The following is a 26652-nucleotide window of genomic DNA, read 5'->3' on the forward strand; positions in this document are numbered from 1 at the left end:
AGCCCGGTCATTCATTATGCTTGTTGGGTAATTAATCATCTTCTTCCTCTACCTGCGCCGTCCTCATCGTACGAGAATATAACTGCTCGCATGATAAACGATCCTACACCCACAGGGCCAGCGCTCGACCGCTTGATACCCCGAATCGACGTCCACACCTCGCTTCATCAGCGTTGAGGGGTATAGAAAGGACGAAATGGGATGCGAAGACGGGGTTCATCTCTGCGCTCTACTGTGTAGCATGGTATTTTCGTTGCGGTCGTTGTAGTAACTGTAGGTACCTACCCTGCCATGCCATGGCAGAATTCACTATGCCGCCGTCACGTTCGTAAGTCGGGGGGGGCGAGCAAGAAGATCCACTGTAGCCCGTACTGCGAAGTCGTGTCGTTGAGCGTCAACAAACATGTATTGTTACTATCCACGACGATCATGATCCATGGGGTTTCATCACTACACGGTGATAACCCCCTACTGTGTATGTGTATGCCTCAGCGATGCGCTCCGGGTCCGCGCGCGCGCGGGGGCGTGAAACGTTGTCCTCACCGCGACGTTCTACTCCCTCTGATGGCCGCAATTGCGCTCCGTCGATGCGCGCTCTCCGCGAAGAGGGCCTTGATCAAATCCACCACTTCGTCCGCACTGAACTCGAGACTCAATTCGCCTTCCGTCCAGAGGTACTTGATGTCCACGAGCGAGCTCTCGAGGATATTGATCAGGTATTGGAAGCGCAGCCAGTTGGAGACGTACACTGCCGTCATTGGGATGGGTTCTTGTGGACTGTCTTCCTGATGGGTGGTGCTAGTAGATGGCGGTGTCGATAAGAAGAGGTCTTCCAACGTGGCGATCTGTTGGCAGAAGGCAGTGAGGCGCTGGGATTCCGGCTCCGAGATATCGTCCATTTCCTCAATTGAGGAGATGAATTTAGATACCACCATGGTGACGAGCGAGCCGAGACTTTGCATCAGCGCCGACGTCGAGAGAATGGGTTTCCACAGCACATGCAGTGTACGTATTCGATCGACGACCGAGGACACGGCATTCTCAATTTCCTGCGAGTAGGGAAATTGCGTGCATGAAGTAAATCCCTGGGCGCCCTCGAGGAGATCCCACACGATTATACGCTGGGTTTCCATTTCTTTAGAGTATGCCAATTTGGAGAATTTCTCCATGGCTTTGATGTCGGATTGTATGCTGGCCATCTCGGGTGGGATGCTCATGTCGCGTAGTCGTTCGGCTATGTAGAGGGAATCATTGTAGCGATGAATCTCTGTCAGGGTAGGAGAGGCGCCGTAGTAGCTGGGCGCTGTGGCCCGAAACATGGCGAGTGCCAAGGTGGGTAGGGCCAACAGGCCTCTAGATGCTGAGGCCGAGTCAAGACTCTTGTGCTGCGTGTCCCGGATGGTTTGAGCGTCTGTGAGATCCCTGCCTATGATTTCAATCAGGTGATCAGGAATCTCGCTGATGCTGTAAACTTCGGTCAGAGTGACCTCCTGCTCGGTCTCATTGCGCGGCTTCGCTCCATTTGGTGCCTTGTGTTCTTCTTTGGAGGCCGGCTTTGATTTCTTGTCTGTGTCAGGGCTCTCGTCGCCCCAGCCCCAAGCATCTCCAGCATCATCGTCTTCGGTATCTGCAATTTGTGCGTTGCGAGTGTCCCGTTTAGGTTCATTTTCTTCTTCTTCTTCATCATCATCGAACCCCCAACCTTCGGTGTCATCTTCCTCGGTGCTCATCGTCTGTGCAGTCTCTTCCGTGGATTCTTTAGGCTTTGCCTCGTCGTCCCAGTCTGCGTCCCACTCATCTGATCCGCCTTCAACGCTCCTATGCTCTTCTGCGCTGGTAGTCGATACCATCTGTCGCTCCACGCGTTCTACCTGGCGTAAATTTCCCCGAGCCGAAGCGAATGCTTTCCTTACAGCATCCAGGGTAGCAGCCTTACGCTTGCTCAGCCAAGCCCGTTGGATATCATCCGTCCAATCTTGAAGCTTTTCTTGCCCTTCCCACTGGGAAGATTTCAGGTCGTCCAAGATGGCGCTTACTCTCTGCTTGAGACGGTCGAGATCGTCCAGCATTCTGAGATCGGTAGGCAGCTCAGGGTTTAGCCAATCGGAAACCAAAACGTCCATCAAGTCGGGAAGTAGTGCTTTCGCTGTTGCGTCTTGCACCGTCTTAGACAAGGAACCGCGAAGGAAGTGGAGAAAGTCGAGCGTAAAAGCGAGGACTAGATCCAGGGACGGAACGCGGGAGTCGAGTTCGACATTCAAGGCGTGTTGCTCAACATGATAAGCTGCCAACTTCAAACGCGCAGACCGGCGGAGGGGATGAACAATCAGAGACCTGAGCTTGTCCGTCAGAGGCTCAATGGAATCTTGGCCATCGGCAAGACTGTCAAGGGCTCGTAGAATGGCATCGGAATTCAGTGTGGCGTCATCAAGCTCATTCGGTAGAACTTCAAGACTTCCCTTCTGATGGTCTCTGCGAACAAGAATCTGTTGACTGAGTTTCTGCTCCAGTTGGAAGCGAGCTTTGAGCCGCAGCTCATCTTGTAAATCCCGTATTATTGTGGTTGTTCTAGCTTTTAGCTTGGTTGTCGAATTCCTGTCCAGCTCCTGCAGTTTCGTGGCAGCTCCGCAGGGGTCATCGTGGGTGAGACATTGCTCAATGTCCCTCAGCGATTGTGCGGCCAAGGACACGTTCAGAAGATCGTGGTGGAGGGACTTGCTGAAGTCAATTTCCGTCTCGAGGAGGTCAACTTTGCCTTGGTAGTCGGTGACCTGATCTCTCAGGACTTGCAGTTGCTGATGCTCCTCGACGATGCGCTTGGACTCGAGTTTGCAGCGCGCAATGTCCTCTTGAACCTTCTTAGCCTGGGCGATCCAGGCATCGACGTTGTCGGCCTCATCTTTGCTGTCGGCTTTGATCTCGCCACTGAGGCCTTGCCGAGTATGAGAGATCTGGCTGAGGAGAGCGGAGATGGTTTGAGAGGACAGATCAGAGGTCAGAAGTTGTTCCGATTGTGGGAAACTGCCATGGACAATCGCGTCGCATAAAGCCGCAGCATCTGTGTCATCGGGCATTGTCTTCCTCGATTCTGGCAAGATGTCCTGGTGGATGCTGGCGTCAGTGACATGGCGCCATCACCTCATGTCATCGGCGCACACTGCCTGCTGGTCTCTATGCTTCGCCGGAAATTTTGCGGAGAAAAAGTTTCGAGACAACTTTGCGCCCGCAGTCGTTACAGACCTTCAGAGCCGCCAACTTTGCAGTTGAGAGCGACAGGACGTGGTCATCAATCATGGCTGCCATGTCTGGCGCTGGTGCCCCGGGGAATCAGGCCCAGGTACGAGTTCGACTGACAACTCGAGATACAGATCTAGCCCTCGAAGACAACGCTGCGATTCTGGTACCTACATCTTTCCGTCGCTTGACTCTTTCGACCCTCGTCAACAGCCTGCTAAAGACCGAGAAAGCCATTCCGCTAGAGTTCATTATCAATGGCACATACCTAAGAACAACTCTTGAAGAATATCTGACGAGCAACGGCATCTCCGCGGAAACAACCCTCGCCGTCGAATATCTACGAGCACGGATCCCGCCGCAACATGTCGCATCTTTTCAGCATGATGACTGGGTCAGCGACGTGGATGTCATGTCTACTACCTCGCCTCGAATCCTTTCTGCCAGTTACGACGGCCTGTTAAGAGTCTGGAATACGTCCTCACAGGTGCTGGCTACATCGTGTGGAGTGGGTCAGGGCGGACACGGCTCTTTCATCAAGTCGGCCAAGTTCATATCTCCCACCCAGCTTGTCTCCGGTAGCTTTGACCGGACGTTGAGGCTGTGGAAATACTCGGAGGATCAAGACGGATTCTCGGCCACCTTGTCGCCTCAGATCGAGCTCTATGGACACAAATCCTCGGTGGAGTCTGTCTGCGCCCATCCTGCTTCCTCCCGCATTCTCTCAGCCTCTTCGGACCACTCAGTCGGGCTTTGGTCGACTCGGAAATCTGACGCGCCTGCAGCACCGGAAGCCCTCGCTCCCAAAGCAAGGACGAAAGATGGCAAAAAGAGGAAGCTTAATAATGAGGTGTCGGTGTCCCAAAGAGGGCCGCTGGCTCTGATGCAACAGCACACTGGTCCTGTTTCGGGTGCCATGTTTGACCTCAATGACCCCACGGTTGGCTACTCAGCGTCATGGGACCAAACCGTACGGACTTGGGATTTGGTCACCGCCTCTCTCGTGGACACTCGAACCACACCCAGCGCGTTGTTCTGCATTGAGCACATGCCCGCGCTCCATCTCATTGCGACTGGTACCGTCAGCCGTGTAATCAAACTTGTGGATCCTCGAGCATCCGCTGCTACTGTGACTGCTATGACACTCAAAGGCCACAAGAACGCCGTGGTCAGCCTTGCCCGCGACCCTACCAATGATTATACTTTTGTCAGTGGCAGTCACGACGGTACTTGCAGAGTTTGGGATGTCCGGAGCACCAAGCAGGAGAAAGAGGGCGCCGTCGGGCAGAGCCTGTACACTCTAGCCAGAGCAAGCCTCAGCGGCGCTCCCAGTCCCGCGACAGGTGACGGTGTCAAAGTATTTGGAGTGTGCTGGCACCCAGACGTTGGCATTCTCAGCGCTGGAGAGGACAAGGCCGTGCAAATCAACCAAAGTGACGCGCAGACATAACGCAACAGGAGCGGACAAGAAGGCAACTATGGACCTACCATTTTTACGGACAATGACTGAAAGCCGCATGTGGATGGCACGCTTGTTGCCGGGACTCCCAGAACTTGACGTTGACCCGTCCACTTGTTGAGCCAGATGATGCGGAGATATCGAGCCAAGCCCAGCCACATCGAAGTTGGCATTGCTTGGCTTGTGCGATGCGGTGTGCTCTTTTGCAGACGCTTCTTCAGGGGTGACTCTCCATCTGCATGCATCATCGGCTGGGGAAAAGGGCTTCCCACGGCTCTGCCAGTAGAGTCTGATGGGGGGACGGGCACCGCAGTGTGTGGGGATATAGTGGCTGAAGGACAAGCACGCGAAGAAGGCTAGTGAAGTCGTGGTGCAGATTGACTTACGTAGACAAGACGAGATGACCGCGGGGAGGACAACAGAGACGGCATTGGCATTGGCATTGGCTGTTGTTGGACACAGAGGTAGCACGTGCATTCAGGAACGCGGCGAGTGTGTGCTGGGACGATCTTGGGGCCAGGGAGCCGGAGATGAAGTGGCCGAAAGTGTGTCAAAAAGTGGCAGGTCGTGGTTGTGGTTGCATTCAAGGAGGCTAGAGTTGAGCCACCGCACAACAGATCCGGAATAGACGTGCTGCACGAGATTAGGCGGGAGATGCCGGGGCCCTACCGGTAAACGAGCAGGGTCAATCCAGGAGCACGGCAAATCCAACATTATACTGGGCACAGGGCATGGAGCATCATCAACTGCCACGGTGAAGAAGAACAGCATGCCCTGAGAAGACGATCATGCCGTTGATATGCCCAGTCCGATTGCGGTAGTGTGAGTCAAGCCCCCGGCGTGTGTCGATGCACAACTCGCCCATTGGGCTGGTTCTGCAAAACAGTGGAGGCAGGCGTGCAGGGCCCAAATATCCCGGCGACGGAGCCCCGCCTGTGTCTTGAACACTTGCATTGGTGACCGGGCCTGCCGGGCCCTACGAGTTAGTGACAAGGCACTGCGAACTGCCACCTGCGGCTTTGCACGTTGCCCTCCTTGCCTCTAAACGCTCGCTCCGCTTCTGCACGACTCAATCTTTTTTCCTGCCTCTGCTGCTAGTTCACTCTCATTCAACAATACAGCATTTAGGAATTGGATTCCCGGTACTGATCGTTTCTCTGCTTCACCTTGTTCAATCGCTGCTTTACTCGCCCACGGACACGGCACGAGTACGGAGTACACCAACTCGCTTTCGCACCCGCCCCTGTCCACGTCCGCTTCGACAAATATAGTCCGTCACTTCGCAATCTGACATAACGCTCCAGCCACGTCCATTCGATTCGTTGCGCCTGCCAGTTCAAGAAGTCCGCAATCATCACCAGCACAGTCTGTGGGCGACAGAAGGCCTAAATTTCCCAAGATACTGTACGGAGTAAGGCACTGTTGAACCACTCCCTCCGCCATTGGGTTGCTGACCGAGATCGATATGCAGGTTACCGACAGCCGTCCAACTGCCTCTCATGTTTGCGTCCTAGTCTTGCATACCTAAACCTTTCGCTCTTTGGTTACGGTCCGAAGCCGTTGACCGCCCCGTCAGACTTGCAACACTCCCCGTTGGGTATCGCGTAGAACCAGCTTCATGCCCATCAAACTACCCAGGGGATTTCAAAGAAGGAAATCTTCTGGTCATGCCTTGGACGAGGTGCGCAGTCCCCCGGGAGAGTCGACCTTCAGGGTGCTTGAGAGACCGGCGAGCAAAGGCAAATCATTTGATGGAGGAGTACACCTGAGGATGACGAGCACAGGAGGTCCAATGCCCCCGCCAAAAGACCACGACGGCAATGGGGAGGTTGATATCTTTGCGGTGGGCCGCCCGGATGCAAGCAACCGGTACGCGAAGAAGACTTCTCTACAAACAAACGAGGCGAGACTAACGTTGGTATCCAGGGGAAGTGGTGGTACTGAACGTTCACACTCTACCGCCCCTTATGACAGTGCCGCATCCTCTGCCCGGCTGAGCACCTCGTCGACAAATCCCTCGTCCATCGACACCAAGTCAGATAAGAATGTCCAGGCCCCAGGAACAAGACCTTACAATGACATCCCTGTTCCTCCTCCTGCGTCGGCGCGACCTGGATTCCTCCGCAGCCCTGCGAGAACGTTTTCCTTCGGGGTTGTCAAGGGCAGCCGAGGATCGCCGACCTCGCCAGATGCTGCCCTACCGCCGCTTGTCAACAACAGGAGGAACAGGACGGTCACAGAGAGCACGGCGAGTACTGCAACACCCCCTAAGCTGTTCGATTCGGATTTAGCATTGGAGAACTCGGAATTGGATGCATTCGGAAACATGTTCGACCATATTGGGTCTAGTCCTGACCCGGGCCCAACGCGGCTTATACACCAAGAGGTACAGGCCAGCTCAGACACCTTTCATTTCTGCCATCTTTCGTGTCATACTAACGCCTCCCACCCAGGTCACCGATTCCTCTCCCGTCACAAGTTATCCGCCCACTGCCTATCCAGGCGGCAGTGCCCTTCGTACCAGTCGAGCACCTCCTCCCCATCCCATCGCTACCGACCGATCACAAGCTGTTGAATCATCACCTTATTCGTGGAACTCTCAGACCTCTCGTGATGGCTTGATGCGATCTCCTAGCCCTTCAACGACGATTACCCAAGGTAGCCCCGTGAGATCCCGAGAACCAGCCACGCAGACAGGAAGGTTCGGCTCTATGTCTGAGCTCTCCACTTCAATGGCTTCGAGAAGGCCCATCGGTCCAAAGGTTACAACACAAGAGGGGGACTTACACCCGGCGCCGTTGTCACCCACCAAATCCCGGGAAAGTGCCCCACCCTCAGCAAGCTCGGCACGAGACGCTATGGGTTTGTCACCAGCTTCAGAATCCAGTCCCACATTTGATCCAGTCATTGCTGAAAATGCCCAGCTGGCCCACATGTACCAGGAGACCAAGGACCCTCCGCCCAAGCCCACCACGGGCAACAAAGTCATGACGCCTGCCCAGTGGGAACGGTACAAGGAACAAAAAGAGATGGATCGGCGACTAGGTGCATTGTCTGACGACAGCGCCTCGGAAGCAGGCGATAATTCAGACGATGATGACGATGAGCTTGAAAGAAGTAAACAAGCTGCGAAGCAACGACGGAAGCAAGAAGCTCACCTCGCTGTCTACCGGCAGACGATGATGAAGGTGACAGGAGAGGCTCCGCCCAACCGGCCGGGAAGCAGCCTCAGCGCTCTACGGCCAGGAAATGGAAGCTCAACAGATCTCAACAACCGCATGTCGCATATCACCCTGGATTCAAAGACTTCTGGCAAGAGCAGTGGGGAAGACGAGGACGAGGATGAGGATGTGCCTCTAGGAATTCTTGCCGCACATGGATTTCCCAACAGAAACAGGCCGCCAACACGACTGGCGACATCGCCGTCCAACTCAAATCTTCGAGCTGTCAGTCAGAACCAGGGAGCGCCGTCGGTGAAGGGAGGCAATCTGCCCGTCTTTGCTCGACAATTACCACCGGATCCTTACTACGGAGCAGGTCTCGTCCAACCTTCGAACCGTGAAGCACTGGCGCTGCATCCCACTGCCGTTCCCCAGGGGGCTGGCCCTTCGACTGCTCATCCCATACACCCCTCTGGACTCGTGGGTGTCATTGCTGGGGAAGAACGCGCTAGAGCCGCTCGGAGAGGCAGTCCTAACCCAGTTGGAGGCTTTGATATGCCTCCACATCCTGGTATGGCGAGATCCCAGACCACTGGAACACTCCCGGCAATGGGCTATCAAGGAATGTCACCAATGCCGGGGATGCCGCCGATGATGCCAGGCATGCCTCCTGTGCTCACCGCCGGTGATCAAGCCCAGATCCAGATGGCCCAACAGATGACTCAAATGATGCAGATGCAGATGCAATGGATGCAACAAATGTCGCAAACCATGGGCGTGCCGGGGAACCCAGGTCCGATGAACATGGCTCAATACCCAGGCATACCCAATCCTGCGCTATCAAGACCACAATCCGTGCATATGCAGCACCCCTCGGCTCCGCAGGCGAGCCAAAGGACTATGAGCACACTCAACCCGAGCATGGCACCGTGGAACTCTGGACAACAACTATTACCGTCGATCAACGTCACCGGGAGTTATGCTCCGTCAATCGCACCTTCTGAACGCAGCAACATAGGCCTCGCTTCGAGATACAGGCCGGTGTCGATCGCGCCAGAGCCCGAGGTGGGAGCTCATCGCCGCGCGTCGACATTCACATCAACAAGCATGCGCCCCTGGTCTTCAGTGGACAACGCGGCTCGACCTGGCCAGCATGGCACCAGACCGTCGATCAACACTCTTGGCCGGAGATCGCCTCTGGCCGTCCAGGATGAAGATGACGACGAACAAGGATGGGCGGAGATGAAAATGAAGAAAGACAAGAAGCAGAAGAGCTGGGCGCTCCGGAAAGGACAGAACGCCCTTCAAGAATTGTACAACCCGGCATCATGACGGCCCGACTTGCGAACTTTTGCGCTTCCTCAACACCAGCGTCTTTTGGAGGAAAGTAATGAGCGGCATTGTTGGTTGGATATTTCAGACGGCTACGCGTATGAGCATTTGCGAGGAAGTGGCAAAAGTTTCGGGCTAATCGTTTGTCGAGCGCAGTGCGCACTTGGATGTATAGAGGGCTACTTGGACTCTTTGAGGATATATGAACATGCATAGTTGTAAAATAATACCGAATCACTGCCAAGCTCGCTTCGAACTGTAAAGGTGCCAAGGCGACATGTCGTGCTGCTCGCGGCTGGAGGCTGACCGAGCCAGGCACCATGCAGGCACCAGGTGGCGCAGATCTGGACTCGGCCGCATTCTACTGGAGACGGCAGATCTCGCACAAGACAGTGGTGAGAGGGAAGCGACACGTTAGACGAACACGAGCCTGCTTCACCCTGATCGCTCATCCCGTGATTACACTTGCAGACTGAATTAGGGCGCAACCAGGCTCCAAGATCTTCCCTCGTAGTGGTTACACAGCCCGTTCGTCTCCCCGTGACCTTTTTCTGCTCGTGTCTGACTATCGCACAGAAGGATTCAGAGCACACAAGAGCAGGGTGGACTTCTTCGATCGAGTGAGTACATACCCAGTACAGGTCTGTCCCTCTCGCGCGTTGGGTTTGACTGGATCATTGTTTCTTCAAGGCGGGCGGTGAATCCCAGAGATTGATCACGAGCGAGTCATATTCATGCTCGCGAAGGCGCTTACAATTACAACGTCGCTGCTCATCTGCTTGTTGGCTCTCCTGATATCCAGCGGTCTCAGAGATGTCTTGTTTCTGCGCTTCGATGAAGCCCATGACACTAATTTGGCCTCTGAAATAGAGCGGCAATTCTCCTCCCTCTGTGGTAAAGGGCTGGTCAAGTTCTCGTCCCTCGCCAACATGGTCTCCATGCGCACTAGCCCGCGCTTTCGCCAGCTGCAGAAAATTCAGCCTGACTATTGTCCGAGCGCCATCACGCAGTATGAATCTGAACGCACGGGCATGCGAGTGGTCGTGGTGGACCAGGAGGGGCCGAAGTTGCATGGCTTCTTCGTCCTGGCCACCGAGATTCACGACGACTCTGGCGCCCCGCACACCCTGGAGCACCTGTGTTTCATGGGCTCCAAGAGCTACAAGTACAAAGGCTTCTTGGACAAGCTCGCCACAAGGGCGTACTCGGGCACCAATGCGTGGACGGCCACGGATCACACCGCCTACACGCTGGAGACGGCAGGATGGGCGGGCTTTGCACAGATTCTGCCTGTCTACCTCGAGCATGTCATTCTCCCGACCCTGACAGACGCTGGCTGCACCACTGAAGTCCATCATATTGATGGAAATGGCAATGACGCCGGGGTCGTGTACTCGGAGATGCAGGGCGTGCAGAACACCGCGTCCGAGCTGATAGAGCTGCAGTCGAAGCGCATTCTCTACCCTGAAGGCGTCGGCTACCGCTATGAGACCGGCGGCATGATGGAGCAACTGCGCGTCCTTGCTGCTGATCGCATTCGGGAATTCCATCGCGAGATGTACCAGCCAAAGAATCTATGCGTCGCGATTTTTGGCGAGGCGGATCACACCGAACTGCTGGCTATCCTGGACGAGTTCGAAACCTCGATTCTCTCCGATATCCCGAGTCCGGACGCACCCTTCAAGCGGCCTTGGATCGAGTCCGAATTGACGCCGCCACTGAAGGAGTCGACGCTGCTGAAGGTGGAGTTTCCCGAGGAGGACGAATCGTTCGGTGAGATCGACATCAGGTTCCTGGGGCCGGATTGCGCCGATGTGCTAGCCGCAGGAGCCCTGAATGTGGTTCTGCTGTACCTCGCCGGCTCGTCAGCCGCACTGCTGGACCACATTCTTGTCGAAAAGGAGCAGTTGGCGAGCGGGATTTACTACCAAGTCGACAGTCGCCCGCGCATCGAGATCCAATTTTCCATGTCGAGCGTCGAGACCGAGCGGCTAGAAGAGGTTGAGAAGCGCTTCTTCGAGGTCCTGAAAGATGCCATGGACAAGCCCTTGGACATGGACTTCATGAAGGATTGCATCGATCGGCAAGTGAGGACATACAAGTTCAATGCCGAGGGCTCACCCACTGCGTTTGCCGACTACATTATCTCAGACTATCTTTACGGCAAGCGAGATGGCTCAACGCTCGAGGATGTGAAGTCATTGAAGCCTTATACCGAAACCTTGGCAAACTGGACGGAAGCGCAGTGGAAGGCATACATCAAGAAGTACATATCCGATGCACCACATGTGTCCATACTGGGCGTTCCGTCAGCACGACTGTCGGAGAAGCTCAAAACGGATGAAGCAAACAGAATCGAGGAGCAAAAGGCAAAATTAGGACCGGACGGCCTGAAGAAGATGCAGGAAATGCTAGACGCAGCGAAAGCCGAGAACGACCGCGAGATCCCAACAGAGCTGCTGGGCAAGTTCAAGGTGCCGTTGACAGAATCGATCCATTTCGTCTCGACCTCTGGTGCACGGGCAGGTCTGGCACAGGAGATTGGCAGACGGAACAACAAATATCAGCAGATCATCGACAGCGACTCGAGAGACGTATCACTGTTTCTCGATTTCGAGCACATTCCGACCAACTTTGCTCGAGTCAACATGATTATTTCCACCGAAACCTTGCCAGACGAGCTACGACCGCTACTGTCAATCTACATGGAAGCATTCTTCAACCTGCCCATTAAGCGCGGTGCCGATGTCATTGACTTCCAACAAGTTGTGACCGAGCTCGAGCGGGATACCGTCGGCTATTCAATCGACAGCGCCAGCGCCCTAGGCAACGTCGAAGGCATCAGGGTCAGTTTCCAGGTTGAGATCGAACGGTACGACGTCGCCATCAAATGGCTGACAGAACTGCTCTACCGGTCAATCTTCGACGTTGAGAGGTTGAAAGCCATCAACAGTCGCTTGCTCGCTGACGTCCCTGACGCGAAGCGCAGTGGCGACGATATGATGATCAACGTCCATCAGATGAGCCATCTCTCCCCGAAATCCATAGGCCGTGCCCGGAGCACCTTGGTCAAAGCCCTGTACCTGAAACGCATCAAACAACTGCTGGAGAAAGAGCCAGAGCAGGTGGTCCAGCAATTCGAGCGTCTGCGAAGCACCCTCTGCCGGTTCGAGAACTACCGCGTCCTGGTCATCACCGACCTCGAGAAAGTCCACGCACCGGTGAGCACGTGGCAGCCCTTCGTCGAGAAGCTCTCTCCCACGAGCGAGCTCACACCCATTGGCAAACGGATCGAACGGTTGAGTGAAGCCGGTCGCCACCCAGGAAAATTGGCTTACGTGGTCCCGATGCCGACCATTGACTCTTCATTTGCGTATTCTGTGGCACGCGGGCCGACATCGTGGGACGATCCGCAAATGCCGGCCATCATGGTTGCCATGGCGTACATGAATGCGGTGGAAGGCCCCTTATGGGTTGCCGTTCGAGGAACAGGTTTGGCGTACGGCACGAACATGGGTTACGATATCGAGTCAGGTTTCATCCACCTGGACGTGTACCGCTCCCCTGATGCTTACAAGGCTTTCGAGGCATCCAAGAAGATTGTGCACGATCACATGAGCGGAGAGGTGGAATTCGACCCACTCATGCTCGAGGGTGCGATCAGCTCCATCGTGGTGAGCTTTGCGAACGAGCAGCAAACGCTGGCGAGTGCGGCGGGGTCGAGTTTCGTACGGAGTGTCATCAAGGGTTTGCCGGAGGATCACATGGCGAGGATGTTGAAGAAGGTCAGGGATGTTGGCGTGCAGGAGATCAAGACAGCCTTGAAGGAGGTGGTGTTTGATATGTTTAGGCCGGGGAAGGCGGATATTGTTGTCACCTGTGCGACCGGATTGAAGGAGGTGAGTACTGTTGTTTGTGACCCTTGCAATGGCAAGTGAAGCTAACAGGTATGTGTTGCAGGCTATTGCTGATGGTCTCAAAGAGGCGGGTTTCTCGCCAGAGATCCGCGACCTGAACTATTTCCAGGACGACTACGGCTTGAAGCCCATTGACGGCGAGGAGGATGACAACGAGGACGACGAGGAAGAGGACAAGGATGAGGGCGATGATTCAGATGACATTGGAGGGAGCGAGGGATATGAAATTGTGGAAGCGAATGAGGATGATCTGGAAGACTAGCATGCGAGGCGGGAGGGACGCGATTGAAGTGATCGTCATGCATATAGAGCTTCTCCAAACATGAGGCACGATAGAATGAGAACTATAGTAGAGGGCGTAGACCTTTGCATGCACGAAGACGCGATGCCGAGTCTCTGTCGACATGATGCCGTGGCGAGCTGTGTCATGTGTCTCTACGTGGCGCAAGGCCACGAGGCTGCGAGGCTGCGAGGCTGCGAGGCTGCGAGGCTGCGAGGCTGCAGCACAAAGGCTGATGGTACGGCGCAGCACTCATATCGGTATGGCAGCTTGTCTGCAAGCTTTGCTTTGCGTGCCTCGATCTGGCTCGCTCCCTCTTCACATCACTTTGACAGAGACGAAGTGGTTCTAAGCGACAGAGCGTATCCGTGACCATACCGTCTGGGAGCTGTGCCTTCTCCATGAGTCAGTCTTGTGGCACCAGTGACGACATGCAACGAAGCAGGAGCAAACCCCGGAGTCGCACCTGTTGTGTGGAATGCCTCGTCGATCTCGTTCAGGACCATCTTGCGGACGGAATGTTGCTTCGATGTGTCGCTCACACAACCGTCCATCCATCTCTTGACCTTGTGAGCCGCGGTGCTGGAGATGGTGCTCTTGGAATTGCGAGTACCATGGCACGAACAACAGCAGGATGATGCTTCCGAGCCCTTGCTGGTGGATGTCGCATCTTGGATGAGCCCGCTGTGTTGGCTGATGTGGAAGATCTTGACTAACTTGCAAGTCAACGCTGCGGATCACGGGCAATGAAAGCAGAGGGCGAAGCTAACCTTTCTCGAGCTTCAGGAATGGCGCCACGAACAAGACTGCAACAGTCCATCTTCGTCCTTCCAAGCCGTCGGAATGGGAGCCATTTCGAGAAACGTTGGAGCGCTTGTATGTTCAACAGCAGATGCCTTTGAGGTCGATAATAGAATACATGAAGGATAATCATGGGTTTGACGCAACGTGAGCTGTTCAGCATAGTCCGGGACGTCTGCTGATTTTCTAGCGTGAAACAATACAAAAATCGACTGAAACTTTGGGGCTTGCAGAAAAACCTCACGCGCCGTGATGCAGCCTTCATCCTGCGACTACTCAACCAAGCAAGGAGCGAAGGGCGCGAGGAGGTCGTTTTCTTCGCGGGTACTACTCGGCGGCGAGAAGATATCGTCAAATATGTCCGGAGACATGAAAAGCTCAACGACGAGTACGGCCTACTCTCCTCTATCTCTGGTGATGAGAGCACGCCTGCTTATATCCAGCTGCCGCCCACCAACGTAGAGTCAGGTCAGCCGAATACGCCTCGGCCGTCACCAACTACTACCATTGATAGTCTCGGGAACACCTATACAGAGTGAATCGACACCCTCACACCCATTCGCTGGACCTTCTGACTTGAACGGTCGTCAGTCAAACATAGATACAACACGCTCAACTTTGCCCACCTTGAGCACGAGTAGCAGCTGGTTTACACGGGCAGCGTTTCACCACGAAGCAGGTGGATTTGAATTCAATGCAAGCGCAGCCGACGTTGACGCCATCCAAGCCCCCAGATACAATACGGATCTTCCGCTATGGCACCAATATGGGGACGTGACGGGCCTGCTCCCTCCCGACTCTTTTGCCCTTTCTTCGTCTCTGCGGCTCAAATGTCCCCAGGTGCCTGTCCCAACCCGCACATGTTCTCCTGATTCAGCAAGGTCTTCAATTCTGCGATACGCCTTCCTCCCGGCTGTTTTGATCTCAGAACACTTGAGAGGGACAAGTCCGGGCTTATGGCTGGCTGCGCAGCCTACGCTTCAGGAGTGCAGGACGCTGCCAGATGCATACGTCCTTTCTAAATGCGTGGATATCCTGGCATGGACCCAGATCAGCAACCAAATCGTCTCACTCGCTGTGATATATTTGCTGCGGGGCTTTGCTGCACACATCGGGAACGTTTCGTTCAGTCTGGACGATATGGATTGCCTGTGTCAGAATCGCTCAGATCCATCTGGAAGATGAGTCGTTTGAAATACACGTCTGGCAACAAGCGCTACGAGGAATGGGAGAATCAATCAGAGTACTCACACAAGCGGAGATTCTGCTCCTCACTTGCTCGGAATCTCAGTTTCGTGGTAGGACCGGACGAGTGGGATGTATCGACGCAGCGCCTGGAGCTTGTTTCCGGATCTTGTATACAGCGATCAGACACGCTATTGTCGAACGCCACACCATCCCCAGACACAATCTCGCGGTGGGAGCAGCACAAAGCCGAAATCGGTCAGCTCTATCAGCACCACAGCCTGGAAGAGGTTGTGCGCTTGATGAAGGAACGGCACAACTTTGCGCCAAGGTATGTTCGACTGAATGGGCTGGACGTTTAGATTCCGCTGACTTGGAAACAGCATTCGCAGCTACATACAGAGAATCGCCGAGTGGGGGTTCAAGAAGCGACAAGCCACGTCGCTCACCAGGGGCGCTGAATGTCACGAATAGGTAGCGGCCTTCGGGCGTCCTTTGGCTTTTGCCCGCCGGCTGATCGTCCTCGATTACCTGTAAGCAGCAGAGAATTGCCGGATTGGCTCTGCTGCTTTGCCACACAATCTTGCACCCAAGTGGTTCTGTCTTGGGCCTTGCCCAGGCGCACGTGTATGTACAGAAGAGGAGGGTGCTCCTTGCAGGGTCCGCAATTCAGATCCAATGTGTCTCCGTGTGTTCAAGCGAAGCAACCGGACCCTCATCCTGCCAAGCTGATTCGGACATTTCACACACACCCATTCGTGCGTCAAGACGATTACCAAAGCCGATACGAGGTCCTGAGGGCACGCAGATGGCTGGGCTCGTTTCTTGGAAGAGAGTGAGCGAATGCTCGGATCCTTCCTGGATGCCCTTTTCGTATTGTGGCGGAGACCCAGATGTTATGTTGGTTACCTTTTGCGCTTTTAGGCCTTCCGTTCCGCTTAAGGTGGCATCCTGGCGAATATTATCTATGCCCTCCTTGCCCTGTGCCACTACCTTCATACATACATACATACATAGCGTAGCTTGGAACGGCTTCGACGTCGAGCATCGTTCCGTCTGTCTGCACAGCACAGCAGTAGACACCTACGGGCAGTACAATAATTCCTGTAATATGTATCACTTCGTCTTTGAGACGCCCCAGCCCAGCGCCCCGTCGTCGGCGGAAGATCGACGGCGCGCGGAACTGCAGGACTCGGACGCCCGATCCCATGCAGCTAAGATGGCTTACCTAAAGAAACTGGCTCGCCAGCACGTCACTCAGCAGCAGCAACAACAACGACAACGACAAGAATCCAGGTGCGTGCATTCGACGGGGCGGGACGGGAATGAGGATGACGACGAAGAGGGCGCAGACAATGTCGCCGGCATACGGAGCAATAAATTCAAGCGTCACGACGGCTCACGGCCCTCGCCCTCGCCCTCGTCCGGCGCCGAACACCAGGATGAACAGGATGATTCCTCCGGTTCATCGAACGCAGAGCGGCGCCCGGGTGGTGGCCGGTCTGCTCCCACCATCAAATCTACCCGAAAACAGTCGTACTCGTGCACGTACTCGTACCCTGGTGCGATCAAGCTGAAGAAGGGCAACAGAGTCTACTCGAGGGCCAAGTTCCGCGTCGAACAACCGAAATCGTTGCTGGCGCAGACGTCGAAGGATCCGTTTGACGCCTTCCCGGAGCGTCGGTTGCCTGAGAATGTGGAGAAGGTTGTGCAGTATGGTGAGTGAGAGTTTGTTTGTTGTTTGCTGTTTAAGTCTGTTGAGCGTGTCGAAGTCCATCTGAGACCGTCGAGTCTGTCGAGTCTGTTTTGTCTGCCACTCTATGTACAATGGCGTCCTTTGTCTTCCTCACCACCGGCGCTTGATAAAAGCAGACAGACCGGCGTCGTCTCTGTTATTCATATTCATAATTACTGGACAACACTGACACTGCCACTGCCACCCCCAGCATTCGACCGCATCTGGCCCGAAATGCTATGCGCCGTGCGCGGCGAGACCCTCGCCATCGCCAAATCGGAATGGAAAGGCCACGGCCTCCACGACGAACTCCTCTTCCACGTCCAAGTCGCGCTGGCGTGCGGCCTGAACCTCGCGCTGCAGACCGTGCCCCGGGTGTCTGAGGCGCTGGCCCTCGCCCGGCTCAGCCACTACTCGACCGCGATCCGGCTGCTCAAACGACGCATCGAGAGCCTGGATGGCAACGGCCGGGCCTCGGAGGATCTCATGATGAGCATGCTCATCTTGGGCGTCAATGCCGATGTCGAAGAAGCCATGCCCGAGGCTCACCCGCCCTCGCCGCTCGCCACGAGCCAGTACATGCATCTGTATGGTCGGTTGACGCTGATGCCCAGCTACGCCACGGCGTTACATCAGTTGGTGGAGGCGCGGGGTGGGATATTCAAGCTCCGCCATCTGGCGTTGGCGGATTGGTTGCTTCTGTGAGTACAGCAGTATTCTATTCTATCCTGTCTTTGTCTTCCTATGGCGTGTGTATCCCTTCGAAGAAGTGAGGCGGTGTGAAGCGAAGTGACTTGACCGGGTTGGGACACACGAAGGATAGATCACTGATTCCTACTCCAACAATTATGTAGAGCCGACCTTCACCACGCCAGCAGGACAGGCGATCGACTACGCTACCCGCCCATCCGAGCGTACTACTCCATCGTGGCGAGCGCGAAGCACGTCCTCGACGCCAAAGCCGAGGTCCTCTCACAGCAGCTTGGCCTGGGGTTTCGCGTCCTCGACGATACGCTCTTCACCGCCGACCTGCGCGACGCCGTCGCCAAGGGCGTCGAAGCCACGGTCGCGTTGGATCACTACCATCGGTATGAGAACCGGCCGCCTCGACTCGTGGACGTGATGCTCGCGGCGAATGAGGCCCAGAGGACGTTCCTAAACGTGTTTCCTGACCGTGGAGTCGGGCTACAGCTACAGCTGCAGCAACTGGTGCATGAAGCCTGTCGGCTGGGCATGTTGGTGAGTTGAGCCAGTTCGACTCGTTTCATTTTGCCCTGTCTTTTCCGAATAGGAGGACAGGAAGGATGCATGTCCTACGTTCCACGCTTATGGCTGCATGGGAGTGCACAAGTGGAAACCCAAATCCAAATCCAAGTGCATGTGCAAGTGCAAGAGTGGAGGATGCAAATACATAATCATGCGACCCTTGTGTCTACCCCTGCTACGAACCTTGACGCTAACGTTTGTGCCACCAACGTATCACAGATCTTCAGCGACATGGTCCTCTTCCCCATGCCGAGTTGCACGCGGATCAAGCCCCGACTGGCCGCCGAGTTGAGGCGGGTCTTCGAGACGTTCGAAAATCAAGGCAATCTAGAAGTCACGCACGAGGCTAGATGTGCTTGTTCATCACCGCGCATCGCAGGTCTGATTCTCTGGGCGCTCACGCTGGGCGGGATTGCCGCTTCTTTCACGGACGACCGATCGTGGTTCGAGCGACGGTTGCGGAGAAGATGGAGATTGAGAGAGCGAGGACGAGAAACAGAAAGAGAAAGAGAAGGAGGAGGCAATTCTCATATGGACTCGGATGCTGGAGTGGAACCAGAAATCGAAGCATGGCCATCATCACCCTCATCGTCATGGCCCGCGTTCAAGGATTGTGTTTCGAGGTTTTTGTGGTGGGATCCCGTGGTGGATGAGCCGGCCAGGGATCTGTGGGAGGCTGCCATGAGGGTGGCCGGTGTGGGCGTGGACGGCCCCGAGGCGAAGAATCAGGAGACGTGACGGACAGTGTATCCTGCACTCTGCGAGATATACTGCAAAATTTGTCGTTTGAAAATTGCGATCTGTAAGTACTGAGCGAAGGTTTGGGCAGTCACAAACGTCAAGGTCGAAAATCCATGCTATCGGGAATGGTAATGGTAATGGTAATGCTGGATCCAGGATTAGCGGCAGGCAGGCCGGCCAAGCACAGGATCAAAGATCAAAGATCAAACAGCGGTCAGTCAGTCTGGTATAATGACAGTCGGCAAATGAAAGTAAATGGCTTGCCCCTCTCATCCGAGTCTGTCCTCTGATGGGATTCTCATCGTCCGCAGCTGTGTCGTCCAGGGCGAGGATGGCGACCAACATGGCTGATCCGCGGCCAGGTACGATGCTGTTCTTCTGGAGAGAGGTATCCGTCAGTTGCGTGATGGCTGAGGCGAACACGATCTGTCACCATCAAGAGCATTCTGTTCGCCACGGATAGAGGGAGCCTCTCGAGCTGCGTGAAGATGACGGGGATCTCGCTTTCGTCTGAATACTTGAAGAGTCCATCTTTGGCTAGTCTGTTCGACCATTGCTTCGTGCTGCCGGTCTAGTTAGTACGGCTATAGTCACGGTCTTGGTTCCAATAGCCACTGACAATTGCTTTGACCCTGTAGCGCTCTCGCACTTCCTGTTCTATGTTCTCCCACTCTGTTTCGTCAATGATGGATCTCTCCGCATGCGTCAAGAGGTCATTTGTGCTAGGTCATCTAGACATGCCCAACTTCGTGGCTGTGCGAGGAGAAGCGACATCTCGAATCTCCCTCGCACACTGCCTGGTCGAGGGTGTTTGTGAATCTGGATTGAGTCAAGAAAGCTCATATAGCTCATGGCCGCGGTGATGACATCTGCGTTGACCAGCTCCTCAAAGATTAGCAGCAATGAGTTGTCCAGAGATATCAGTGGCCATGTCTCTGTTGACCGAGATTTGACTTGTTGAATGTTTCCTGTCAACATCAGTCTGGGCATCCCAAGTCGAGCATAAGAAGTCTACGATCAGAAGCTGGCCGGCGTTATGACTGCGTATGGCATCCTGGTGGCTCCCGTCTCTTCACCGGCCTGCACGAGAGATCACACTGACGGACGAGAATAGTCGGAAGGTAATGAAATCAAGATGAAAGCGCCGTGTCTTGTGGCAATCCACAATGCGAACCCTGGGTGTCTCTAGGTTACAATAGTAGTACTCACTCCAGCAGACGTGAGTTCAGACAAAGGTGAGAGTGAAACTGAGTGAATTCGCGTCTCGTTCTCCGCATCCTCAACTTCTCCTCACTGCCACTTCCCGGAACTTTTTTGGTCGCGACAGGCTCGACAACTGCTGCTCGACATTATTCTACACGCGTCGATCAGGCGCTGACACCAGCCCTCAGCATGGTCAGAATTCGGGTGGCCGCTCGTATCTTCCCGGAAGATGAATATCTCAACAACATTCGACTGGGCAAGTCGATTGCTGCACCAGTCAAAGGTGAAAAGCGCTTGGTGGTCGTTGTCAGAGATCCGTACCAATGGCAAATGGGCACGCTGCTCCTCGAGATCAAGAGGTCATATAAGAGCTGCTATGGGCGGTTAGTTCTTTGTTCGACCAGGCTGTTTCACATATGAGCTGACTCAAATGAAAGCGAGCTACCAACTGTCAAATATCTGAAGGACACCGACGACTTCGACATCTCTCCTCAATCCTACGTTTCCGATGTGCTGTTGGACGAGGGCAGAGCCCAAACTGATGCGTCAGACCAGCGCGTCACGGTCAATGTCGTCGCGGAACAGGGTCGGACGGTGCGCGAGGGCTCCGTCGCGGTGGGCAGCCAGTTGGAGGACCCTCGATATCAGATGCAGCTCGAACAAACCTCGCGTCCGCCTATTCCTACCTTCCCGGGTGTTCCCTCCCCACTGGGCAAACGCCCTTTCGAGCCCTCAGACGAGCAGCCTTCAAATGCAGTAGGAGCAAAAAGAGCAAAGATGCTTGAAATACCAGAGGCGCTGAGCGAAGAACATCAAGTGTTCTCCTCCATTGAGCAAGATGAGGAGCTTCAGGAGCCCACTGGCATAATCGTGGAAGCCACCCAATACTCGAACCCAGACAAGGAGAATGTCCGGCATCAAAGTCTTGTAGAGCCAAAAGATGAGTCTCCCGAGCTGCGGAGGTTGCTGCAGAATGTCCCGCCAGCCACAGTCGACGAGCTCGAGATGTTGACCGAACGACCCTCAGACTCCTTTTACACTCGGAAGGGAAAGGAAGATTCAGCCCAAACGCAGGGTTCGCCCTCTTTAGGCAAGCTTAATGGGATCTCTAAGCCGACGGGCACTTTAAGCCAGCAGCTGCAGAAGCAGTCGCAGGCACCCGCGACACCTCCTTCGGATACTTCTAGAAGACAGTCAATTCCCGCCAGCCTGCAAAGGCGTCGATCAGAAGATGCGGCCAAGTCTTCTGCTCAGCCATCGTCAGCGTCGGCGAGCAAATTCAAGCGCAACGATGTATATGACTACCCGGAGTCGGAAATTGACGACTCACAGATGTCACCACGTTCGAGGCAGGCACAACTAAGTCACAGAAAGTCAAACGATCGGTTATCTCGCATCGAAGGTCTGCGATCCCCGCAGGACGACAGAGTAGGCGACAGTGCGCTTAGCGTTAGTCAGGCGATTGACACCCTGGACGACGAGTCGCTATTTGATGACGAGAGGCCCGTAGAGCAAACTTTCAAGACGCCTGAGAGCATCCCACAGAAAGCCAGTGCTAGCCCCAGCAACGGATCCGAATCAAGTGTCTACGAGGATCCCGAACAGGGAGATGTGCCAGTTCCAGGACATGGCATGACGACAGATGAGCCCAGCAGGAGGTTCCCTTCGAACGCTGTGCAAGTGAATGTTCACGAGGAAGGAGTGGCTTCTAGCGCAGCAGCTTCCCAACCTAAGCAGGATGCAGCAGCAGAAGAGCCACGGGACAAGCAAGCTCTAGCTCCCATCCAACGTACTCGGGTTAACAAGCGGCCCAATTCAGTCAAAGCTGATGAGAGTGCCGGAGCGGGACCCCGAAGAGTAAAGAAAAGGCGCAAGCGTGACAGGTCGAGCGTGGATGGTGATGGGCGCTCGAGTTTGAATGGTTCCGACAATAGATCTACACATTCCGATGCAGCCAATGTCACAAAGTCCGCAGCAAAAGAGAAGAAGTCGGGTATGGCAGCCAAAGTTTCTAGGACAACCGACAGCCCAGGAGAACAATTGTCACAAGATTTGCGAGAATCGACCCAAAAGCTCTCCATGGAAGCGTTGAGAAAGAAGCTTGGAAATGAAAAGAAACGGCCACCTGCAACACCTAGCAGCAAGGACAAGCAAGCTGCGGCAGACGGCTCAAAAAAGAGCGAGCTGAAAACTCCCAATGGCGGACCACCAGAGCAGACTCCCTCCACCGGGGCCGGTGGAAAGATCGCCAAGAAGCTACAAGACACAAATCAAGCCAGCTCTCCTCCCTCAGGCGTTGTTGTACAACGCGCACAGGAACAGGAAAACGAACGCAGCTCTTACAAACCGAGAAAGCCTCTTCCGAACTGGGGTTCAGAAGCACCATCCGCTCTGACAAACAAGCAGCCCACAGCGAAAGACAGAGAAGATAGGTTGTCTGTTGATAAGCAGGACGACCCGAGGAAAAGTCCTTCTGCTGGTCTAGGTCTGACCGCCGAAGAAATCAAGACCATGGAAAGTCGCAAAAACATGACCAAAGAGCAATACGAAGCGGAGAAGAAGCGGAAACAGCAAGAGGCCAGGAAGCAGGCTGCGGCTGCTAAAAAGAAGCCAACCACTGATAAAGCCGCGGTCAACCAGTCGAGAAAGGCGCCGGAACCATCACCGGAAGACGCTGAGCCTGCGACAGCCTCGACAAAGAACAAGGCTCGCAAGAGCCTCTCTTCTGAGGAGGATCCGAAACCATCAGTGCAACAAAGCGCAATCAACGCATCGGTTGTCAATCTCGAGAACGGACAGTCGAAATCTTCCACCGTCCATCCAGCCACTGGCAAAGCAAACTCTGTCAGACGTGAATCGACCGGTGCCAGCTCTTCCAAAGGATCCAACGCAGAGTCTATGCTTCCACCAAAAACACCCGCAAAGGCTGCGCCCAAGAATGCTCTTGCCAAGCCAGCTACCACTAATAAAGATCCCAAGCCCTCTACGCAGCAATCTAATGGGGATAAACGGCCTGCAAAGACTCCCTCCAAAAGCCCATCTGTCAAGTCCACTACTACCGGCAAGACACCAAAGGCAGCTCCCCAAAAATCTCCGCCGGAGGCAAAGACAAGCGCAGTGACGAAGAAACCCGCCCCAACGTCGTCTAAGTCCTCGAATATCAATACCAAAGCCACCACAACCAAGACACCAGCCAGAATTACCTCGGCACCGGGACCCTATAACCAGCGCCTGAGTGACCTTCGCGAGGTTGTCCTTAAATCGAACAAAGCTCCAGAGCCCAACCAAGGTACCGTGCTCGCGCGCATAAAGCAGAGTCAAAAGCCCCCGGTCTTTGAAGTCGACGACGACGACGATGATGATGATGACGACGACGACGAGGAGAGCGACTCTAGCGATGAGGACCAGAAGCCCCAAGCTGCTGCCAAAGTGGGGGCTAGACGACCGGAGGTGAAAGTCCCGACCAAGCAACGTCGTTCGGAGAATCACAAAGAAGACGACGACGATGATGATGATGATGATGATGAGTCGACCTCTTCTTCAGAGAACGAAAGGGACAAAAAGCCAACGAACGGGAGATTGTTGCTCGCCGGGCGGCGCACGAACGGCATATCGACACCGGTACCGGTACCGAAACCGAGACCGAGACAGACGCTGACACCGTCAGGACGACCAGATCCAAGCATTCGAGATCAGAGCGTCGAGTCCGATGACGAGGATGCAGACGAAGATGAAGACGATTAATCGTGATTTGAGATGCCTGCGGGTCCTTCCGGCGTGCGGGGCATCTATTGGAAATTGGTTTCTTTTCTCGGACCACGGGACGCGATCAGTTGGACTAGGGAGCTAGGGAATGTACACTAACAGGCAGAATATGGACGGGGAGATGGTACAGTAGGAGCATTCACGGCGACATCATACCAGGACCGCTCATGTTTGATGTTGGGTAGTCCAGAGCATTCTAGTAGGCCGGGGGCACGAAACGTACCGTCCAGTGGCATACTGAAACGACTGTCCAGAAGCCTGCACAATGGAAAAACCGCAAAACCGCAAATGTGATTGATCTTTTTTTCCTGTTCAAGCTTTACTCAGTATTTTTGTTTCGGATATCTCATGCCTCGTTGACTCTATCTTTTCCGACGCCAGGACACGGTACCTCGTAGTGCCCGCCCACTGCATTGCCACCTGGAATTCATACCCCTTCGTACCACATCGCGGAGTAAGCGTGCGCTTGCATGAAGAGCAGACTGCGAGACTGGCTCTTGGACAGACAGAACATGTCCGCTTTCTAGGCTTCTCTTTCCCGTCTATTCATGATGGACCCTGACATCGCTTCTAAATGGAGGCACGACGCGAAACTGGCCTGAGCAAGCTTTGCTTCTGGTAGTGTTCCGGGCCCGTGAGAAAGCGGGACTGACAGACAGTGGTTGCTCGCTCGATATGGCTGATGAAGGCTGTGGTCGCGGAGTGTCCGAACTGGACTCGGATCCGCCACTGGCAGGACGATCTCATCGTCAGATTGTGGGACTGCGTCTTCTTCAGAACCCGTGGGCGCCACGTCCCATGGTGTTCCTCCACTTCATGAGACTTTCACGTCGTTGGCTTTTTCATCGTGTCATCTCATACCATACCATGCCACGTCTTCATTTCATCCGTAATTCGGTCCCTTGACCACATGAGCCCTTGACCAACCTCTTTCCATGCCCCTCCATCCTCTACTCCACTGACAGAGATATCACCGCACAGTCTCATCCTAAGAAGACTCCGGCTCAATGGTATTCCCCGCCACGATGTTCGCCCAGCCAATCAACCGCCAATGTTTCTCGATACGGCGACTGAGCGCAATCTTCTCTCCGATGGCCGTGCATGCAGGATTCGTCAACGTCAGTTTCGCAGCGTCGGCTTTCACGCCCATGACTTTGGCACCCGTCGCCGTCGACCCGATATTGACCATCAAGACTTCGTTCTTGGCGAGCTTGGCGACTTTGGCTTGCTTGCCGTCCGCGGTCTTCACCCCCAACAGCCGTCGGAGCAGGAAGTAGTTGACTTCGAGTTCCATGTAGATTTCGGGCAGTTGGCCTTTCAGGCCGAGCACGTGGCCGACGAGACGATCGGCTCGGCACAACGTGGGGTCGACCCGCGTGCCTACACCGATTAAGCCACCTGGCACGGCGAACTTGAGGTCGTTGTGCTCGGCGAACAAGCTGACCACGCGGGACATGATGGGCCGACAGACCGTCTGGCCTGTGGCGTCTTTTGTGATGATGCCGGGTCGGATTTCGATCTCGTCGCCGAGTTTCAGGACGCCGTTGAGGATGGAGCCGCCTGCGACGCCGCCTTTGAGGTCTTCAATCTCGGCGCCGGGCTTGTTCACGTCGAAGGAGCGGATGACGATCATGTGCGGGGCGGCGCTGAAATTACGCACGGGGACCGGGATCTTGGTGACTAGGTACTCGTTGATGGCGTCGATGTTGTATTTCAGCTGGGCGGAGATGGGGATTATGGGCGACCCGTCGGCGACTGTGCCCTTGATGAATTTCAGGATCGATTCGTAATGCGATTGTGCGCCCTCTTCTCTCATCAAGTCGACCTTGTTCTGCAGAATGATGATGTGGTTGAGTTTCATGATCTCGATGGCGGCCAAATGTTCCGACGTCTGAGGTTGTGGACAGCTTTCATTTCCTGCGATCAGGAGCAAGGCGGCGTCCATGACCGCTGCACCCGAGAGCATGGTGCTCATCAGGATATCGTGGCCGGGGCAGTCGACGAAGGAGACGTGTCTCAGCAGGCGGTACGTGCCTTTACATCCCTCTCTTTCACACGGAGGATCGACTTCCTTCTCCGACTTGTACGACTTGTAGCACGTCGGCCGCGGACACTCGGGGTTGTCGCACTTGTAGATCTTTGCATTGGCGTACCCAAGTTTGATGGTGATGTTTCGTTCCAGCTCATTTTTGAACCTGACTGTCTGCACCCCCGAGATGGCTTTGACGACTGTGGACTTCCCGTGCGCCACATGGCCTATCGTGCCGATGTTTATCGTGGCCTGCCGTGCGATGATTTCGGGTGAGAGGGGAGTGAGTTTGGAGATATCCAGATCTTTCGGGTCTGGTTGTTCGGGTAGGACGGGGCGGGAGACCTGTGCTTCGGGAATCGCTGCTGAGGTACCCCTTTTCAGAGCTGACTTGGGTGTCTGATTCGACTCTTCGATCTCGTCCACGTCGTTCTCATCGCCAGGAGGGGTCCCTGGCTGAGAGAACTCGTCGTCTGAGGGGAGGTCGCCGTTGGTGGCCATGATGGCGGTGGATCTAGGTCGGTCTGGAAGGAATTCACCTGTA

General features: G+C 54.9%; 8 protein-coding genes across 8 annotated transcripts; 6 read left to right on the top strand and 2 right to left on the bottom strand.

The window, feature by feature from the left end:
* Window positions 1-539: 539 nt before the first annotated feature.
* G647_10056 (uncharacterized protein) lies at window positions 540-3074 on the bottom strand (the record flags this gene model as incomplete). Its single annotated transcript, XM_008726048.1, has 1 exon — window positions 540-3074. The coding sequence occupies one exon, from the start codon at window positions 3072-3074 to the stop codon at window positions 540-542; it is 2535 nt and encodes an 844-aa protein (XP_008724270.1).
* A 218-nt stretch (window positions 3075-3292) lies between these two features.
* G647_10057 (uncharacterized protein) lies at window positions 3293-4684 on the top strand (the record flags this gene model as incomplete). The annotated part of the gene is made up of 1 exon (XM_008726049.1): window positions 3293-4684. The coding sequence occupies one exon, from the start codon at window positions 3293-3295 to the stop codon at window positions 4682-4684; it is 1392 nt and encodes a 463-aa protein (XP_008724271.1).
* A 1627-nt stretch (window positions 4685-6311) lies between these two features.
* Window positions 6312-9186, top strand: G647_10058 (uncharacterized protein; the record flags this gene model as incomplete). Its single annotated transcript, XM_008726050.1, has 3 exons — window positions 6312-6562; window positions 6620-7079; window positions 7147-9186. 3 exons carry the CDS (start codon window positions 6312-6314, stop codon window positions 9184-9186), a joined length of 2751 nt encoding a protein of 916 aa, XP_008724272.1.
* Window positions 9187-10115: 929 nt separating this feature from the next.
* On the top strand, window positions 10116-13365 carry G647_10059 (uncharacterized protein; the record flags this gene model as incomplete). Its single annotated transcript, XM_008726051.1, has 2 exons — window positions 10116-13085; window positions 13147-13365. 2 exons carry the CDS (start codon window positions 10116-10118, stop codon window positions 13363-13365), a joined length of 3189 nt encoding a protein of 1062 aa, XP_008724273.1.
* Window positions 13366-15365: 2000 nt separating this feature from the next.
* On the top strand, window positions 15366-15843 carry G647_10060 (uncharacterized protein; the record flags this gene model as incomplete). Its single annotated transcript, XM_008726052.1, has 2 exons — window positions 15366-15700; window positions 15753-15843. The coding sequence occupies 2 exons, from the start codon at window positions 15366-15368 to the stop codon at window positions 15841-15843; spliced, it is 426 nt and encodes a 141-aa protein (XP_008724274.1).
* A 745-nt stretch (window positions 15844-16588) lies between these two features.
* G647_10061 (uncharacterized protein) lies at window positions 16589-19108 on the top strand (the record flags this gene model as incomplete). The annotated part of the gene is made up of 4 exons (XM_008726053.1): window positions 16589-17087; window positions 17316-17805; window positions 17959-18343; window positions 18590-19108. The coding sequence occupies 4 exons, from the start codon at window positions 16589-16591 to the stop codon at window positions 19106-19108; spliced, it is 1893 nt and encodes a 630-aa protein (XP_008724275.1).
* A 1395-nt stretch (window positions 19109-20503) lies between these two features.
* On the top strand, window positions 20504-24058 carry G647_10062 (uncharacterized protein; the record flags this gene model as incomplete). Its single annotated transcript, XM_008726054.1, has 2 exons — window positions 20504-20697; window positions 20752-24058. The coding sequence occupies 2 exons, from the start codon at window positions 20504-20506 to the stop codon at window positions 24056-24058; spliced, it is 3501 nt and encodes a 1166-aa protein (XP_008724276.1).
* A 1009-nt stretch (window positions 24059-25067) lies between these two features.
* G647_10063 (eukaryotic translation initiation factor 2 subunit gamma) lies at window positions 25068-26609 on the bottom strand (the record flags this gene model as incomplete). The annotated part of the gene is made up of 1 exon (XM_008726055.1): window positions 25068-26609. One exon carries the CDS (start codon window positions 26607-26609, stop codon window positions 25068-25070), a length of 1542 nt encoding a protein of 513 aa, XP_008724277.1.
* Window positions 26610-26652: the final 43 nt, after the last annotated feature.

The sequence above is a fragment of the Cladophialophora carrionii genome, assembly GCF_000365165.1.
Source record: "Cladophialophora carrionii CBS 160.54 unplaced genomic scaffold supercont1.12, whole genome shotgun sequence".
Lineage (NCBI taxonomy): Eukaryota > Fungi > Ascomycota > Eurotiomycetes > Chaetothyriales > Herpotrichiellaceae > Cladophialophora > Cladophialophora carrionii.